The sequence below is a fragment of the Camelus dromedarius genome, chromosome 3 (genome assembly GCF_036321535.1).
Source record: "Camelus dromedarius isolate mCamDro1 chromosome 3, mCamDro1.pat, whole genome shotgun sequence".
NCBI classification, from domain to species: Eukaryota; Metazoa; Chordata; class Mammalia; order Artiodactyla; family Camelidae; genus Camelus; species Camelus dromedarius.
In genome coordinates this window covers 87,617,189-87,635,087 of record NC_087438.1, presented here as the reverse complement: position 1 = coordinate 87,635,087, position 17,899 = coordinate 87,617,189, and the positions used below count along the sequence as shown (strand labels likewise).

General features: G+C 41.9%; 1 protein-coding gene and 1 pseudogene across 1 annotated transcript in view; one reads left to right on the top strand and one right to left on the bottom strand.

The window, feature by feature from the left end:
• Window positions 1-7,362, top strand: part of ALDH7A1 (aldehyde dehydrogenase 7 family member A1) — a 33,487-nt gene extending 26,125 nt beyond the window's left edge. The window contains exons 17-18 of the mRNA XM_010980899.3: window positions 3,423-3,498; window positions 4,911-7,362. Of these exons, the coding sequence (XP_010979201.2) occupies window positions 3,423-3,498; window positions 4,911-4,965 (131 nt within the window). The 3' untranslated portion in view covers window positions 4,966-7,362. The remainder of the gene's footprint in view (window positions 1-3,422; window positions 3,499-4,910) is intronic.
• An 8,131-nt stretch (window positions 7,363-15,493) lies between these two features.
• Window positions 15,494-17,536, bottom strand: LOC135320535 (sorting nexin-15-like; annotated as a pseudogene).
• Between the last annotated feature and the right edge of the window lie 363 nt (window positions 17,537-17,899).

The window sequence follows — 17,899 nt, the reverse complement described above, 5'->3', positions numbered from 1 at the left end:
ATGTATTATCTCCCAGTTATGGAGGCTGGAAGTCCAAGATCAAGGTGTTGGCAGGTTTGGTTCCTCCTGAGGCCTCTGTTCCTGCCTTGTAAGTGGCTGCTTCCTCCCATGTCCTCATATGGCCTTCTCTCTGGGCACATACACCCCTGGTGTGTCTTTTTCTTCTTATAAGGACATTAGTCCTGTTGGTTTAAAACCCTACCCTAAAGACTTCATTTAACCTTAATTACCTCCTTAAAGGCCCTGTTGCCAAGTATAGCCACATTCTAAGGTATTTGGAGGTTAGGCCTTCAACCTATGAAATTGTGGGCAGGGAGGACACACAATTTAGTCATAACAGGCAGCAAAGAAAAAGTAGTAGTAGCTTTTAGAAAACTTTGACCAAGAAATGAAATAATATTTCATTATTATATAATATCTGGTCTAACATGCGTGAGAGAGCTTGTGCTCCATATTCAGAGTCACTGTCCACGGTCCTCTGTTTCATTCTCAGGTGCAGCGTCATGTTAGAGCAGGGCTCCCAACCTGAGATATGTGAACCCCTGAAATGGGGACATGCTTTCTTGGGAGAGGATCCAAGACCCAAAAAGAGCTTAAGAGCCCCTGCTTTAAAGCCAGAAAATTTCACATGAAAAATTTGCAAAGTGGGTTTAGTAAATATTATACATTATCATTTGTCTTAGAAAAAAATGCCAGGTTGTTTCTTTTCATCAGGCCTTGTTCCTCTTTTAATAAGCATCGAGCTCTTAATGCTTCAACTCAATACTAATAGTATTTTTTTTTACAAAAGCTTTTGCCAACAATCATGTATTAACTTTTACTTACTAAAAATAATCCCAAACACTGAAAAAAACAGAAAGCACTGATTTAAAAAGATGCATGCACCCCATTGTTCACAGCAGCATTATTTACAATTGTCAAGATAAGGAAGCAACCTAAGTGTCCATCAACAGATGAAAGGATAAAGATGATGTACATGTATACAATGGAATATTACTTAGCCATAAAAAGAATGAAAACCTCCCATTTGCAACAGGATGGGTAGAATTGGAGGGTATTATGCTAGGTGCAATAAATCAGAAAGACAAATACTGTGTGATATCACTTACATGTGGAATCTAAAAAGTAAAACAAACTAGTGAATATTAACAAACAGGAAACAGACTCACAGGTACAGAAAACAAATTAGTGGTTATTTTAGGAGAGAGGGAAGAGGGGAGAGGCAAGGTGGGGTATCGGGTTGAGAGATACAAACTATTATGTATAAAATAAGCAAGCTACGAGGATATACAACACAGGGCATATGGCCAATAATTTATAATGACTATAAATGGAGTATAACCTTTAAATAGTGTGGATCATTATATTGTATGCTCGTAACTTGTAATATTGTACATAATCTATACCTCAAAAAAAATGCAAAGTATAGTAAAAACATATTGCCATATATATATATATATATACTCACATACACACACACAAGCAAAACAACATAAATTGATACCTATAGAAGTTTAAATCATTTGCATTCTTGTACACATTTTGGAGCAAGTACTACAATTAGTATTGGGCTCAGACTTTGGTAAAAGTTCCTGGTTTCAGTTCGGCTCTTCACCTCCGCCCTGCACTGCTGAGTGAGCGTCTGCTCCTTCTGTATGCCTTCAAGTCCCTGTTTCCACCCATTTCTTCTCTCTCCAGCTGACTCTTGAGTTCAGCTTTGACAGTTAACTTTTAAAGTTTTAAAGTCTTCTATTGGAGAAAAGCAGATGTGCCCCACATTTTCCTCTTCCTCCTTCTTTTCCTGTGAGTTTCTTACTAAAGGAAAAAGGAAAAACTGAATTTAAAGTAATGTGCTTTAACTGCTCTCTCTTTCACAACTTTAGATGTGTACTGACCCTCTGTTACTGTAGCTTAAGCTTCTTAAACCCCTCTTGACTCTTTCCCTACTGGTAAGAAAGATGTTATTGCACAGGGTGAGGTCTAGAGGAGACCAGGTGCCAGGTTCTAAGTCTTGGCCCAGTGGAGTCACACAAGCTGTGCTTAATTCTTCCAGCATCAGACTGTGACAACGTATGTGAGATGCTGTTTCCCAGGAAAGCAGAGACTCGGTGCCCAAGGCTTTTCTGTGGGGCTGGTCACGCAGGCACCCTCTGCCTAGCACATATCCAAATTTCAGGCTCCCAAAAGGAAAGTGGGCTTTTATCATAAACCACATATTTTGTTCAAAACCAGTTTAGGCTCATTGAGACAGTGTAGGGAACTGTTCGGACAAGTCCCCAAATGCCAGCAACATTCTAGGGGTTCCTGTTATGCCTTTTCTGCACAGTTTGTAATTTTTCTCAGACTTTTGGAGGTATTGCCTATCTTCTGACTTCTAGTACTGTGGTTGAAAAGCATAATCCACTTTGATAGCTGATGCTTTTTTACCCTCTTTCAAAAATTTTTGTGTCTATTATTTACATCTCATATTCTCAAATTCCATTATAATATGCCTCAGTGGAGATCTTCATAAAGTTTTGTTTAACAGTCAGTGGGCCAGTAATTGGCCTTAGAATATTAGGGCTTAGGGTTTTCAGTTCTGGGAAGTTTTTGATAGTTGTGTTTTGTTTTCCTAGTGTTTCTTTGACAATTTTTTCTCTTTAATTTTTGTCTGTTTTAATTTCTAGAACTCCTATTATTTGAATGTTATCTCTGGAAGACTTACCTAATTTTGTTATTTTTTTCCTCTTATTTGCCTTTTAAAAATTTTTTTTAAAAATCTTTTTTTTTTTTATGTGGGACATTTCCTCAAGCTTCTAATCCTTCTATTAAGTTTTTTTTGCCTCTTCTTTTACTGAACACAGTATCAGGGGGTGGATATAACTCAATGGTAGAGCACATGCTAAGCATGCATGAGGTCCCAGGTTCAATTCCCAGCACCTCTATTGAAAAAAAAGCAACAACAAAAAAAATGGTATGAAGTGAGCATTGATGGCACACTTCTTTTCTTGTTTTATGGAATCGTTATCTTCTATAACCTCTTTAAAGATAGTAATATAACACTTAAAAATACTTAATATAAAATCAGCTTATGTATATTGTAGAAAATTATATATACATAAGCATAAATAAGAAAATAAAATTACATTTCTCCTATCCACTCCTAACACCTTGGTCTAATGGTAAGGTTTTTTTAAGGTTTTCTTCTGCTTCCTGCCATATCTGTTTCTTAATTCCTTTAATTTCCCCTCTTAGTTTCCTTTTTCCTGTTTGTTTTGGTGTCTGTCTTATATTTGTTTGCAGGGGAGATACTCTGGCTACATGTAAAGTGACTGGCCAGCTAGCTCTGGTCTCCTTCTGGTATCTTCGTTTCGGTGATACTGACTAGGAGCCCCCACAGAGACGCCGCCCAAGATTCATGAGCTGCTTCTGTGTTTCTCTAGGAGGAGAAAAGCACACTGGCGGTGGCAGGGAGTCCGGTAGTGATGCCTGGAAACAGTACATGAGAAGATCTACTTGGTAAGAAAAGGCTTTGGGAAAATGGGTTCAGCCTTAAAGCTTCTGGAACGTGCTTTTACACTCTTGGACTTTGTGCTCTGTCTTCATGCAGTTTGACTTGATTTTGTTTCTAACATTCCACAGTTCTTTCTTCCCAAAGCATCCATTTGATACTGATAATTCCCTACCCTTCTTTGTCCAGCTTCAGCTAGTGCCCAGCGTCAGATGGTGAAACCATCCTGGGGTGGTTTCTGTCTAGAGACAGGGCAGGAGCAGGACGCTTGGGTCCACCAGCAGGAGAAAGTGGAAGAGGCTGTCCTTTGAGTTTTCCCCTTAGGTGCGGTTACCAGCCCTGCAGACTGCAGAGGCAGTAGGACATGGACGTGGGCAGGTGGCCCGTGGGCCTGGCTCACAAGCTGGGGGTCACAGCTCTGGGAATAGTGAGCACGAACGAGCCTTGGAAGTAGAGTAGCATGTTCACCCAGCACAGGCGTAGCTGGGAGGTTTTGACTGGAAGTATTTTCTTTGACCTGTGTTCTGTTGTCCCTCCCTGTTGGGTAGAAGTAGCTTTATCCAAGTGCAATAAATGGTACGTGGGGTCAGGCCCGTGTGGTGGTATGTTGTAGAAAGAGCATGGAGTGCGGAACCCAGGACACCGTCTTAGTCCTATTTCCTGCTTCTCACTGGCTGTGGAACCTCGGGTGGATTTCTCCACCTTGGCTCCTATCCCCTCAGCAACTTCACATCTGCCAGGAATTTTTTTTCCCCTCCAGCTTTATTGAGGTATAATTGATAAATAAAATTGTAATATATTGAAAGTCAGCAACCTGATGATTTGACATAGGCATACATTGTGAAAAGATTCCACAGTCAGGTTAGCACACCCTTCACCTCACAACGGGTGTGTGTGTGTGTGTGTGTGTGTGTGTAAGAATGCTTAAGATCTACTCTCAGCAAATTTTAAGTCTATGTCAGGAACTTGTGAGTTCTTTGGCTATGGCTTGTTTAGTCTCAGACGCATGCACTCCCTTTGCCCGATTCCCATTCTTTGAAATCAGTTATGTCCCTTTTACTTTTCTCGTGCACTTGAGATCCAGAGGGGTAAGTGTGTAGCTGTGGCCTTTCCTGAACCCATTCAATGGGGACACCTCTCTCTCAGGAGAAAAACCAGATGGCTGACTAAGAGGGACTTAGTTATGCTCTGTGTCTTTCCAGACTTTGGGGTTTCTCTCTCATTTTATTTTCCTTTACAAAACTGGATCTATACTAACATGGTTTTTATCTTAATTTTTTTTTTCTTCACCAACTTAGAACTTGGACATTTCACCTTGTTAATATATACAGTTCTGCTACACTTTTTTACTGGGATAAGATATCCTATATTATGTATATGCTATCCTTCATTTAATTTTGTTCATTTTTTTCTCTTTTAGTACCATCAACTACAGTAAGGACCTTCCCCTGGCCCAAGGAATCAAGTTTCAGTAAAGGTGCTTTAAACGGACATCACCTCCAGTCTTTCAGGCATTGTTGCAGCTCTTCTGAAGAAGACAAGAAAATTCAGATTTGCCTTGAATAAATGCATTATTTTGAATATGACAGTGGCTCACCTCTTATGCCTCTGAGGCCTCAGTCAAGAGACTTGTTTTGTTTTTTAAAAATAAAGATTGTGATGCCATGGCTGTACTGAGTAAAAGATTGATCAGGTAGATTTTTTATGTTACTAGTAGTTACTGACTTTTTTAAAGTTTAGGATTATTTTATAGGTTAGAAAAAGTAGTACATGCCACGGTAGGGATTTGGGAAAACACCGAATATAATAGAGAAGAAAATAGAAGTCTCATCAGTAGATGCAGGAACGTCCCCTGAGCAGGTAAGGAAATCGGTGGTGAGCGTTGGTTCACATTTCCCTCCTCAGCAGGTACTGGAGAGGGTGTGACTGAAGGGAGTGTGTCTCTTGTTTGTGGAGGACCATAGCACAGTATCTCTGTGGAATGACCTGCTGTTTAAGATGACTGAGGGCACTTCCAGCCATCTCGGCTTCTCTTGCTCAGGATGGCTTGTGTCACCAAAGAAGAAATTTGCAGGGTGGTTGTAGATTTTGCTCCTGTCCTAGAACCTGCACCTGCTGACGACTGCAGACTTCTATGGAAAGCTCTCCTGGAGTTCTTAGGCAGCCTCAGTCTGTTTTCTTGAGCTGTTAGGCTTCTGTAATTGCCCTTAGGTTTGTCCTCGGAGAATAACCATGTATGTGACAGCATGTATTCATAGTGAACTCTGCATAATTCACTGTCTCTTTGCTGAAGGTCCGCTTGCTTCTCTGGAGAAGCAGCCCAGGAGCGCCTGGAATGGTTCAGCTCAGGGCCCTGTGGAGCTCATGCCTGCTCCTGCAGTTCTGTCTTCACGGCAGTCCACGCTCCCCCAGTGGGTAGCAGCCACCACCCCCTCTACTCCTGCCAGACTGGACTGGGACAGAAGCCTTGGAAGAAGATGACATTTGTAGATGACCTGATGGGTCAGGACGTATGGAAAGATTTAGACTACTGGCCTAGAGTTTGAGGTTGAGTCATGACAGAGAAGCAGGCAGATGAAAAAACCAAGCAATGATAAATTTATCAGGGAAGGAAAGGTATTCATAACATGCTCCTTGGCCAAGCTGTGACTAGTGTTCACCTAAGTGTGCTGTTGTCAACCTTGACTATTAAGCCAAGCACTAACAGTAGACCTTTTGAGAGCATGTTGGCAGTAAGAATTCAGGGTTTGAGGGCAGGCTGGAAAGGCAGTGGAAAATCAGTAATGCCTAAAATTACAAAAGCAAGAAGTAGCAACATAGGCTTATACAGATACGTAAGTTCTGAAAAAAATCATTGCTTCAGGGGAGGGCAAATTGGAGGTAGGGCACGGAGACTGGAGGGATTGCTGTTTTTCATAAGTTTTAAAGAGATATCTGACTTTAAGTCAACAGGATGTGTAACTTAAAAATTAGAACCAGCAAAGAAGAAAGTGATGTTGGAGAATCAGGTGGTTGGAGTCCTGCATTTCCAGGTCCCCTTCCCCCCACCTGCTTCCCCAGCACACATACATGCAGTTATCTGCTCCCTGTTACTGCACTAGGATGCTTTTAAAACATCTCACTAAATGATCATGCTGAAAGCCAAGTTTTCTTCTACATTTTGAAGTTCAAAATAGATGAGACTACCTTGTATTGATACATACATACATTGTAATGTAAATGGTTGCTTAAGAAAAATCATGCCATTTGGGCATTTACTTTAAAAAACCTTGCTGTGGTTGTAAGTTGTAAGTCACAATGTTGGGTATTCTAGCCCTGTCTTCTTTAGTGACTGTAACACTATCTGAAGAAAGTAAAGCACTATTTAAAACATTTTTAGGAACCACGTGATAATTGGCTATTTTCATTTTGTGAAATTCTGTGAGATTAATTTTGATTGAAATATTTTTATATCCTGTTTTTTTCCAAGCATATAATTTAAAAAATTTTTTAAACAAGTATTTTAAAATACAAGCTGTATCTGTGTTTTTGTTGTTAAATTTTTACATTTATAATGTCTCTCCAATTGGGTATTTAAGGAGACTCACCATCCTCCTGTGTATCTGTTAAACCCATGCCGTGGTCGTCAATTTTGAATAATAATCTACTGGTGAAAGAGGGTGACTGTTCGCTCTAATCTTAAGATATTGAAGTCAAATTAAACTGGATCTGAAAGCTTTCTTTGAAACTAATTCACAATTTTTCTATACCTGTCTAGCAACAAGGACTTTTTTGTCATAATGTTTGTTTAAAAAATATTGCTTTTAAATTGGCCCTTTGTTCTTTTTTATTGACTTAATAAAAGTAAGTTACTAGTATTTTTAACCACAGAAGTTAAAATGTACTTTTGTGTGTGTTATTACTGCCATTTGTTTTAAGGTGCTGGGAATCCTGTACTGCTGGTTACTGGTTATACTGAGTTACGTGTGACTGCCCCTGTCTGCCTGCATCCAGTGTTACGGTCATGCTATCAGTTCCCAGCCCCCATCGTGGACATGAGGAGCAGTGGTTAGCATTTCCACTATATGGGGTGGTGATAATGCCCGTCGCACACAAAAGTAACAGTGCCTGGCAATGGTAAGAGTCAATAAATGTTGGCTACTGTTATTAGGGTGTTTTCCACATTTTATAGTCTTAAATCTGTAAATGAAATTTAGATGCATTTTTCAGGTTTTTGAAAAGGAAGTTCTTTGAGATTTTTATTGAAATAATGTTAAATTGATAAATTAGGAAAGAACTAATTTATAATACTTAAATTTAAAAAAGTCTAGGCCATATGTATGTTGAATTCAAATATTTATTATTCTTAGCAAAATTCTTTTTAAGTGTATTCCTGTGTATTTTATGGTTTGTTATTGTCAGTTGGATTTTTCTTTATGTGTAAATTGTTGCAGAGCAATTTACTTTCCAAGGGAGATTAGGTATGAAAATAAAAACGCAGATCCACTAACTCGTAAGCATTATCTGTTTGCTGGTGGAAGTTTTCACTCTAGTAATTACAGGATTCTAGAAATCCGGCCAGGAATCACATATTATCAAGTTGTCTTCATGATGTTGACCTGTAGGTGGCAATGTTGCTCAGAGCAAGTGCCTCTGTTTGGCAGGGATGTGAGTTGTGTCCACACTTTGGTGTCCCAGAAGTCACCGTGGAGAAGGTTTTGCGTTCAGCAGACAGATGTGCTAAACTCAGTGCCCCACTTTTATCCACTGCTTTTCATTCCAGCACCATTGGTAACCCACCTCCCCTACCTTCCGTCTGACTACACAGATTACCTCTGTTGCAGTTGATTACTGTTCTTAGGTAAAACATAAGCCCCAAAATGTCAGAAAAAAGAATGGCTATAATTGCAGAGTAGTGTCTTTTAAATTAAGAAACTAATTCGGTTGTTATATTTTCCATCCACTCTGCCTTCCCTGCAGTGAGCATATGTGTGAAGTTACTCCATTTTTGACAACTCCAGGGGATATTTTATTTTTCTTACATTATATTCTGGGTACTTTTCAAAGCACTTAACAAATACAAATCCATTTAATTCTCATAACAATTCTACAAAGTAGATACTATCATGATCCTCATTTTACTAATGAGGAGACTGAGTATGGAAAGGTTAAGCAACTTCGTCTGTTTCACAGCTGGTAAACGGTGGGGCTGAAATTTGCACCTGAACAGTCTGGCCCCGAGTTAGTTCTCTGGTGATGTGAACTGAGACTGGAACTCCTCCCTTCCCTGCCTGTCTGTCTCTCAACTGCTGACCTTTCCTTTTTTTCTTTTGTAATGTTTTTATTATTGGCATAATCACAAACTTAAAAATGCAAATACAGTATGAAGAACTTTTTTTCGCCTAATGTGAGACTGTGTCGTTCACTGGACGCTGCATCAGCTCCAACTCTAGCGTATATTTCCCACAAACAAAGACGTTTTCCAGCATAACCATGTACGACCATCAGAATGAGGAAACCAATACTGATATGTTACTAACATAATTCAAAGATCCATTCAACTTTTGTCACTTGGGCCAGTAATGTCCTTTATAGCAAAAGGGGCCATGTTGTTGGATCTCCTTGGTTTCCTCTAGTCTCTTCTTGACTTTTATGATCTTGATACTTTGAGGACTACAGGCCACTCGTTTGGTAGGATGGCCTTCAACTTGGTGTTTCCTCATGATACGGTTCAGGTTGTGCATCTTAAGCAGCACATTTGCAGAAGTGATGCCATATTCCCCTAAATGTATCCTGCCCGTGATGCCTGGTGGTGATTTTTCTGTTTCTCATGTTAACACTGATCTCTTGATTACACTGATGTCTGCCAGCTTTTTTCTTTGTAGTGTTTCTCCTTTGTCTTTGAGACAACCTAGATGTCCAGTTCTCCCTCAAATTTTCCATTCACTTATTTTATCTTCTATTTTCCTATTTTATCCAGTGAGTTATAATCCATTTATTTTTATTACTTATTTTGATGCTGCAAATGCATTTTGATGTCCCTCATTTGGCCAGCAGTATTCCTTTCAAGCCAACATCAGTGGGTTCTTTTCAGTTTTTTCCCTTTCAATATTTGTAACTCTACCTCTGCTAGTAAGAAACCTGCCTCTCATTACCCTTGGTGCATTTTTCTCGTTGGAATAACCAATCTCCTGTCCTTGTAAGGACACCTCCCTCACCTCATTCTCATTCTGAGGGTGCTGGTCTCGTCCCCGACATTAACGTCCTCCTCACCCAACTGAGGCACCACATGCATAGCTGCCCCTACACGGGAACTTCCTTCTCACCCACCTGATGGTTTCAGGACTGAACTGTTCTGGAAGAAATGAGATAGAGAAAGAGGAACTGACCTTTCCTTAAATGCAGAATTTTGAGTCAGAATCAAAATGGTACTTGACTGTCTCCCACCCTGCTTGCTTGTCCAGGAGCTGAGATGCCTGGGGCTTCAGCTGGAAATATAAGTGGCACAGGTTTGGAAGGTGAAGCACCTGTGTTCTAGGCACAGCTCTGCTTCTAACGGGCTGAATGCTCTTAGAGAAATAATCTGACCTCTCTGTGCCTTGGTGCTGTCATCTGTAAAATGAATAGGCTGGAGCAAATCTGAAATAGAAAGCTGGTATCCCATGAGCCAAAATTGGCCTCAGTGCTTGATTTATTATACTTGGGAATTAGCTTTCAGAAAAATTCAGTTGGAATTTCTTGAGCTGGAGGCTGTGTGGTCCAATTAGCTGCAGGTGGGTTATGGCTCAGAGGACCGTTCCCACCTTCACAGAGTTCCTCATAGCCCACAGGTTCTGTGGCTTTCTTCCCCAGGCAGTGATGAATCGGGCTTGCCTCAGTCTGCCCCTTCTTGGCTCAAGACTGTTTCTACCAAGAAGGGCAACAGTTTATAGACTTCCATTCAGGGCCCTGGTATTATTATTCAAGGTAGGATTTTAGCTGCTCTAACCAAGACTACAAGGAATGAAGGCTCGACAAGATAGTTTCTCTCGCCCATGAAGCAGTCCAGGTGTGGGTGGTCTAGGACGGACCGGTGACCCCACGGTGTCCGGGCCTTGCGCTGCTTGCGGTGGTTGGTCTCCTTAGGGGACAGTAGCTCACTGCGGCTGCCTGTTTCAGCTTGTACACACCTAGGGGAGGGCCCTCTTGCATCTAAGGGTGTGACCCAGAGGTTGAACACGTCCTTTCCACTCACATCCCAGTGGCAGAACTTAGTCACAGAGCATATACAGCTGAACAAGACGTTGACAAACCTTTACTTTGGGATCCGCGTACTCTGGCCAAACTTAGGTGTTCTGTTGAGAGTGGACAGATGGGTATTGGGAGACAATGGACAGCTTCCACCACAGTATGTGTTCAAAATACTCCCCTCCACCCACTGTCTAGAATGTCCTCTTCACATGTCATTTTACTTCTCGTGCTGTCTGACGATCAGCCAGATCAGCCAACTGAGAATTGGTTTAGATTCTGTTATCCTTTCTCAGGGCTATCTGTCATGAACCCCTTCATGAAAAATAGAAGTAATCAGCTTTCAAAAGCAGCCAAACAGGGAAAATTTTTTTCCTTTTTTAAATTTAAATTTAAATTTAAATTTTTTTTGATTTAGAGTATTTTTTTTTAAATTGAAGTATAGTTGAGTTAAATGTTGTGTTAATTTCTGATGTACAGCATAGTGATTCAGTTATATATATATACACACATTTCTTTTCATATTTTTCTGTTATAGGCCATTACAAGGTATTGAATATAGTTCTCTGTGCTATAAAGTAGGACCTTGTTGTTTTTCAGGGAAACTATACGTTGTTTAGGACAGAGTAGGATGTGGGAGAGATAAGTTTGGACAAATGGGACAGTTGGAGATAGGGTTGGCAAAGATAGGAAATCCTGTCAGGAGCCAGCAGGCCAAATGGGAAGAGTAGGTCCCTGGAAAAGTCGGTGCTGGTGGAAGAGAATGGGAAAAGGGGAGGAGGCTGGGAACCAGATGTAAGTGTCCTTCAGTCTTGCCCCTTAGCTCTATTTTCTACTTTGACTCAGTGGATACTTAACCTCTCATATCCGGATCGTCAGAAGAGCTGGGTTCGATTCCCAACTCTGGGCCATGTAACACTGGGAAAACCACATCTCTTCTAAGGCCCCATGTCTTTCTCTGTAAAATGGGCATAACCTTCCTGCCATACTTCTCTTCTCAGCACTTTTGTAAAATACAGGCGCAGTATCGGACAAGAGGACTTTCTTTCTGTGGCTGACCTTTACTGTTTGTTTGCCTTTACTAATGAGATTTTTCCTTTTCTAATTTTGATATTTCTAGTTGTGTTCTTTTCTTTTCCACTTCGTGAAGTCCCTTTAATATTTCTTGTAAAGCTGATTTAGTGGTGCTGAACTCTTTTAGCTTTTGCTTGTCTGTAAAATTCTGTCTCTCCTTAAAATCTGAGTGAGAGCCCTGCTGGGAAGAATTTTCTTGGTTGTGAGGTTTTTTCTCTCATCACTTTACATATATTGCACCACTCCCTTGTGGCCTGCAAAGTTTCTGTTGAAAAGTCACCTGGTAGTCTTATGGGAGTTTCTTTGTATGTAACTAGTTGCTTTTCCCTTGCTGCTTTTAAGATTCTTTATTTTTTGCCATTTTAATAGTTATTTGTCTTGGTGTAGGTGTCTTTGAATTAGTCTTATTTGGGACTTTATGTGCTTCTTGGATCTGGAGGTCTGTTTCCTTTCCTAGGTCAGGGAAATTTTCATTTATTATTTGTTCAAATAAGTGTTTTGGCACTTTCTCTCTCTTTTCTTCTTCTGTGGCCCCTATAATGTGAATGTTAGTACCCTTCATGTTGTCCTAGAGGTCTCTTAAATTATCCTCATTTTATAAAATAATTTTTTTCTTTTTTCTGTTCAACTTGAGTGATTCTACAACTCTGTCTTCCAGTTTACTGGTTTGTTCTTCTGAATCATCTATTGTTGATTCCTTCTAGTGTATTTTTAATTTCATTTATTACATTCGTAAGCTCTGTTTGGTTCTTTGTTTTCTGACTCCTTTTTGAACTTTTCTCTGTGTTCATCCATTTTTCACCCTCATTAGGCATCTTTATGATTATTACCTTGAACTCTTCATTGGGTGGTTTGCTTATCTCCTCTTTGCTTAGTTCTTCTTCTGTATTTTTTTCCTCTTGTTCCTTTGTTTGGAACATATTCCTCTGTTACTCATTTTGCCTAATTCTGTGTTTTTATTTCCATGTGTCAGGTCAGTCAGCCACATTTCCTGATCTTGGAGAAGTAGCCTTATGTAGAAGACTACATATGGGGCCCAGCTCCCCTCTGGTCGCCAGATTTATATGCTCTAGGGGTGCCCCCTATGTGGGCTGTGTGGGTCCTTCTGTTGTGGTGTCATACTGGTAGGCAAGGCTGGCCTCTAGCTGCATGACCCAGGGGGTCCTGGGGCTGATGCTGGCCTGCTGGTGGGCAGGGCGAAATCCTGGGGCAGTTGGTTGTACAGCCCAGGGTTCCCAGGACTGGTGTTGACTGGCTGGTGGGCAGGTACTCCTCAGCACTAATAGGCTGGAGAGAGGACTCCAAAATGGTGCTTGCCAGGACCAGTGTCCCTGTGGTAGAACAGGCTTACCAAAATGGCTGTTGCCAGCATTTATGTCCCCAGCGGGAGTCCCACTTGCCTTCTGCCTCTCTGAGGGGCTCTCCAAGATCAGCAAGCAGGTCTGACCAGGCTCCTGTCAGATTACTGCCTCTATGCTGGGTCTCTGAGTGTGAGATTTTGCAAGAGCCCTTTAAGAGTGGAGTTTGTTTCCTACAGCCCTCTGGCTATCCCCAGAGTAAGCCCCCCTGGCCTTCAAAGCCACACATTCTGGAGGCTTTTCTTCCCCATGCAGGACCCTTGACTGGGGAGCCTTGTGTGGGGCTCAGATACCGCACTCCTTGGGGAGAACCTCTGTAATTGTGATTATCTTCCTGTTTGTGGGTTGCCTACCTGGGGATGTGGATCTTGATGCTGCGTCTTCACCCCTCTTACCCATCTAATTGTGGTTCCTTCTTTATATCTTTAGTTGTGGAAAATCTTTTCAGCTAGCCTTCAGGTTGTTTTCATCGGTAATTGCTCTGTAAATCATTGTAATTTTGGTGTGCCCGTGATAGGAGGTGAGTGCAGGGTCTTCCTACTCTACCATCATCATCTGAATCTAGCAAATTTTAACCTTCATTTAGGCTCCATGTAAAAATGGAAGACTCTAGTTCTGACTGGAGCCAGTTACATTCTTTCCTCCCTTGACTAGGTCCTTCTGGTGACTACTCAACTTGGCATAGAGTTTGGATTCCCACCCAATTTAATACTCTGTCCTTCAAAAGGAGAAATGAATCACTTGCTCAGGAAAGTTTACAGTTGCTTCATATGATTACCAAATTCATCTCACTTTTAGATACCTGTTTTCATATCATTCGTTCTTTGAAATTAATGATTATTCCTAGCATTGAAAGTCTAAGAAAAAAGATCAAAAGCCTTGAGGAGGCTCAAGACCCTCAAAAAGCCCGTATATAGTGTTTTTGTTGTTGTTTTTTTTAATAAAAACTTAACTTAAAAATCTATTTGGGCATTAGGATCATACAGTCACAAGCCTGCAAGACAGACCTGCCTCAAGTTGAATTTCATGTTGCAGCATTAGAGAAAATAGTATTCAAGGAAAGCATCAATATCATATACAACTCATTGTTCATACAAAAGGATGTAAAACCCAATTGAAAATCTCTCTTAAGGTTTCCTAAGAGAACTTAAACAACAATGACAACAAAGGATGTGTGTGGTACCCAGAGCTTATTTGCTTCTTTGACCAAGATTGCTAGTCAGATTCTGCTCATGGGGAGGCATTTGAGCCCAGATGGAGACTGATTTACTAGGTTTTTTCCCCTTCCCCCATTTTTTTTACAACAAAATTAGTCACTTTTATTGAAAACAAGCATCACAAATAAGTGTGCAAAATTAAATTTCATGATTAAATACATAATAAGTAGCATGTATACTTTACATTGAAATCCACATATTAAGTTACTTGATTACATGACAGTAAAAGAACTGGCAAAACAGAACGTGCTGCTGCAGATTTTAAATGTTTGCAGTCTGAAACCAAAACCATAAAATTATGTTTAAAGCGAATTTAGGAAACTTAAATGTATACCTGAAGTAGTACTACCAAGGTAAAGCCCATAACCTACTTTAGTTACCAAATGTTAAAAAATATTTTATGGGGAGTTGCGATGCAAGTAGAAATCACCCAGTATTTCATTTCTGGGGAATCCCTCTTGTTATTTAGTTTTCTTTACTCTAGGGTGGCTTCTGGATTTACACAGCATTTTATTCTGTTCAGCAGCCTCTTGGCTTTGATTGTGCAGTCAGTACTCTGCCCTCATTTTTCTTCTGTCAGTAAACTACCTCTCTGGAACGACTGCCTGGCAAACAAATTGGGTCACACATGCTTGTCTGTAAAACCGACAGCACATCACATCCTCCACGCAACGTTGCGCAGATCAACCGTGTCAGAGGCCCAGCATTTTCACGTGATTGTTGTCCTTAGTTCCGTGTTTAGCAAGAAATGACTTAATTTCCAGTGGGTGAGTTTAACCCTTAAATGGAAATTTGCCACAGCCTTAAAAATGAGGGGCTATGCAGTGGAAGAGATGCAGATTGCTCACTCACTGCTGTTCTCTCCTGGAGTAGCCAGCAGAACTGATTAATGCTGAGAATCTAGGAAATTTCTTATACCCCCCCTACCCCCACCCCTCCAACAGCTGACTGGCTCGCACAGACTTCCTAAATGGGCATTCACTAATAATAGCATTTTAACAAGTCCAGGGCTGATAGGGAGGCAGAGCAGAACCTGTGAATATCTATTTTTTTGAAAGGACAGCTGCAAGGGTTAGAGTCCTTGTTCTGCATTCAATCTGAAATAGCCCATTCACACTTCAATCTTTAAATAGAGAATAAATGTCAATTTCATAAAGTTTTGTTCTGGGTTCAACACACAGTCTTCCTCTCATCCAAGGCCAACCCGGCTGAGTGCCTAACTTGGCAACAGCCTTTGACATAGCGTCCTTCCTCTGTGGGCCAACCAGCCATTTAGGGGCAAGACTCTTAACTTCTAGCATGAGCGGAAAGAGATTTGCCTTTGGAATAGATACGTGTTCTTGATATTGATCTTCCTGCCTTGTCCATAATGTTTCTGCCTTAGTCACTATCATGGTGTCTTCATCTCATAATATTTCTGATCAAGGAGCTCGTGTCACAGCAAAAGAATTTCAGCAGAGGCCCAGTGCCCACAGAATCTACTGGTTTTTACCACATAGTCCATCACTCAGAAGCTGCTGGCTTAATAAGGCAATGGCATGGTCTACTGAAGGCCCTGTTCGACTACCTGTTAGGAGAGCACCCTGAAAGCATGGGGTTCTATCTTACAGGATGCAGTAGATGCTATAAAGCAGAAACCGACATATGTGTGCCTCTGCCGTAGGCATGGATCCAAGAGTCAAAGTTGGAGGTGAGAGTGGATCCTTCGCTATTACAACTAATAACCCACTTGTGGAATTCTTGCTTCCCATCCCTGCAGTTTTGAGCTCTGCTTGTTTAGAGGTTTTGGTTCCCAACATACATATGTTTCCATTGAACTGGAAACTAAGACTGCCCGATACCTGTTTTGAACTATTAATGTAATTGAACCAACAGGCAACCAACAACTGCAACAGCAGCAGCAGCAACAACAACAAAGGTGGGGGGAGGAAGAAGAAAGAAAAGAAAGGCCCTGAGAATTCAGACCCTGCAGGAATAAAGGTTTGGGTTACTTCACCAGGTAAAGAATTGTGACCAGTTCTTCTGGAGAGCAAAGATGAAATGGGTAGTAGAAGATGGAAGATGGAAGAAGATTATGAATACACCTTTCTGATTAGTTACAGAAATGAAGACTATAGCAGGTGTGCATATTTTCTTGCTTTGTGTGTGTGTGATTGTATGTGCGTGCATTTGTGTGGTATGTATATTGTAAATGTATGTATAGTAACAATTTTCTTCTTTTCTCTTTATTCCCTTTAATACTCTATATCAGTTTTGTTGGAAGCTAACTTTACAGTTTAGTCACTAGGGAATGGAATAGTCAGATGGCACTGTGACCAAATTTGAGGAATAATTAACAATAATTAGTTGCATTAATTTATTTTATTTTATTGTAATTCAAACTTTTGGAGGAGCTTTGAAATAATTATTTTTCTGTTCTTGGTCCAGTTACATAAAGAAATGGCCCCTCAAGTTACAAGACAAGAAGACAGGGCCAGGCACCAGGGAGAGGAGAAGGAGGTGGCTGGCAGGGCTGGAGGCCTGGGAGCCACGGTCCACTCCTGGGGGCGGGGGTTGGGACAGGATTGCTTCTGCCCGCTTCAGGTACTCTCTTCCTCAACCGTCCCTGTGGTCAGGGAATGGGTCACTGCGGTCTTCCTGAAGCAGGATGTGCAGCCATCCCAGTAGCCCTGCAGGGCTGGGTGCCTGCCTTCTCCCGCAGGGCCTGGGTGAGGAGCTCTGTGGCTCAGCTCAGATAGGCAGGGCGGGTCCTCGCTCCTCTTCCTCTTCCTGCCCTCCTGGCTCCCAAGGTTTCAGGTCTAGCCTTTCAAACTGCTTGCATGGCTGCCAGCTCACCCAGGCCGGTAGGACTGAGGCCAGCACCTTCTTCCTTGGAGAAGGGGTCCAAGAGGGCAAGCCCAGTCTGGTGAGTGGGCCTCGGCAAGGGCAACTGGATGCCTCCTCTGTGCTCCCACAGTTAAAGAGGAGCTGCAGGGTCTACTGGGCAGCCTCATAAGGCAGGGAATGAGCTCCTGTGGGGGTGATGTGGGGGTCAGAGAGGGTGGCAGGATGTGCAAGTCCTTGGACACCTGGGAGGGCTGGCTCACCTCCCCACCCGCGATGAACTAGAGTTGCGGGCTGTTGCTGAGTGCCGGGATGTGCGCGGTGAAGGGAAGCAAGTCCTCAGCCCCCTTTCGCGACTCCTTGATTGATTAAATGATCCGTAGTCCGGGAACCACAGAACACCTGGGCGCGGGGCGTGGGGAGGAGGAAAGCAGGGGTCTCTGGGAGGAGGCGGAGGCGGAAGAGGTTGCGGTGGGTGTGGGCCGGCGGTGGCCGCGTATTCACACGGCTCGTGCAAGTTGCTGTGTCACAAAGATGGAGACAACGAACGGGACTTTGCATCTCACCATTTTCAGGTGAGGATGAGTATCTTCCTTTGTATGAAGTGTAGTTGCGTTTCGTTAGAAACAGTGGTGTTTCTGGTCGCGTGAGAGCTCACGTTTATATTCATAAGGGATGTGTATGGACGCTGCGTAGCCAACCCAGTGGCTGGTAGCCAGTATTGAAGGGAT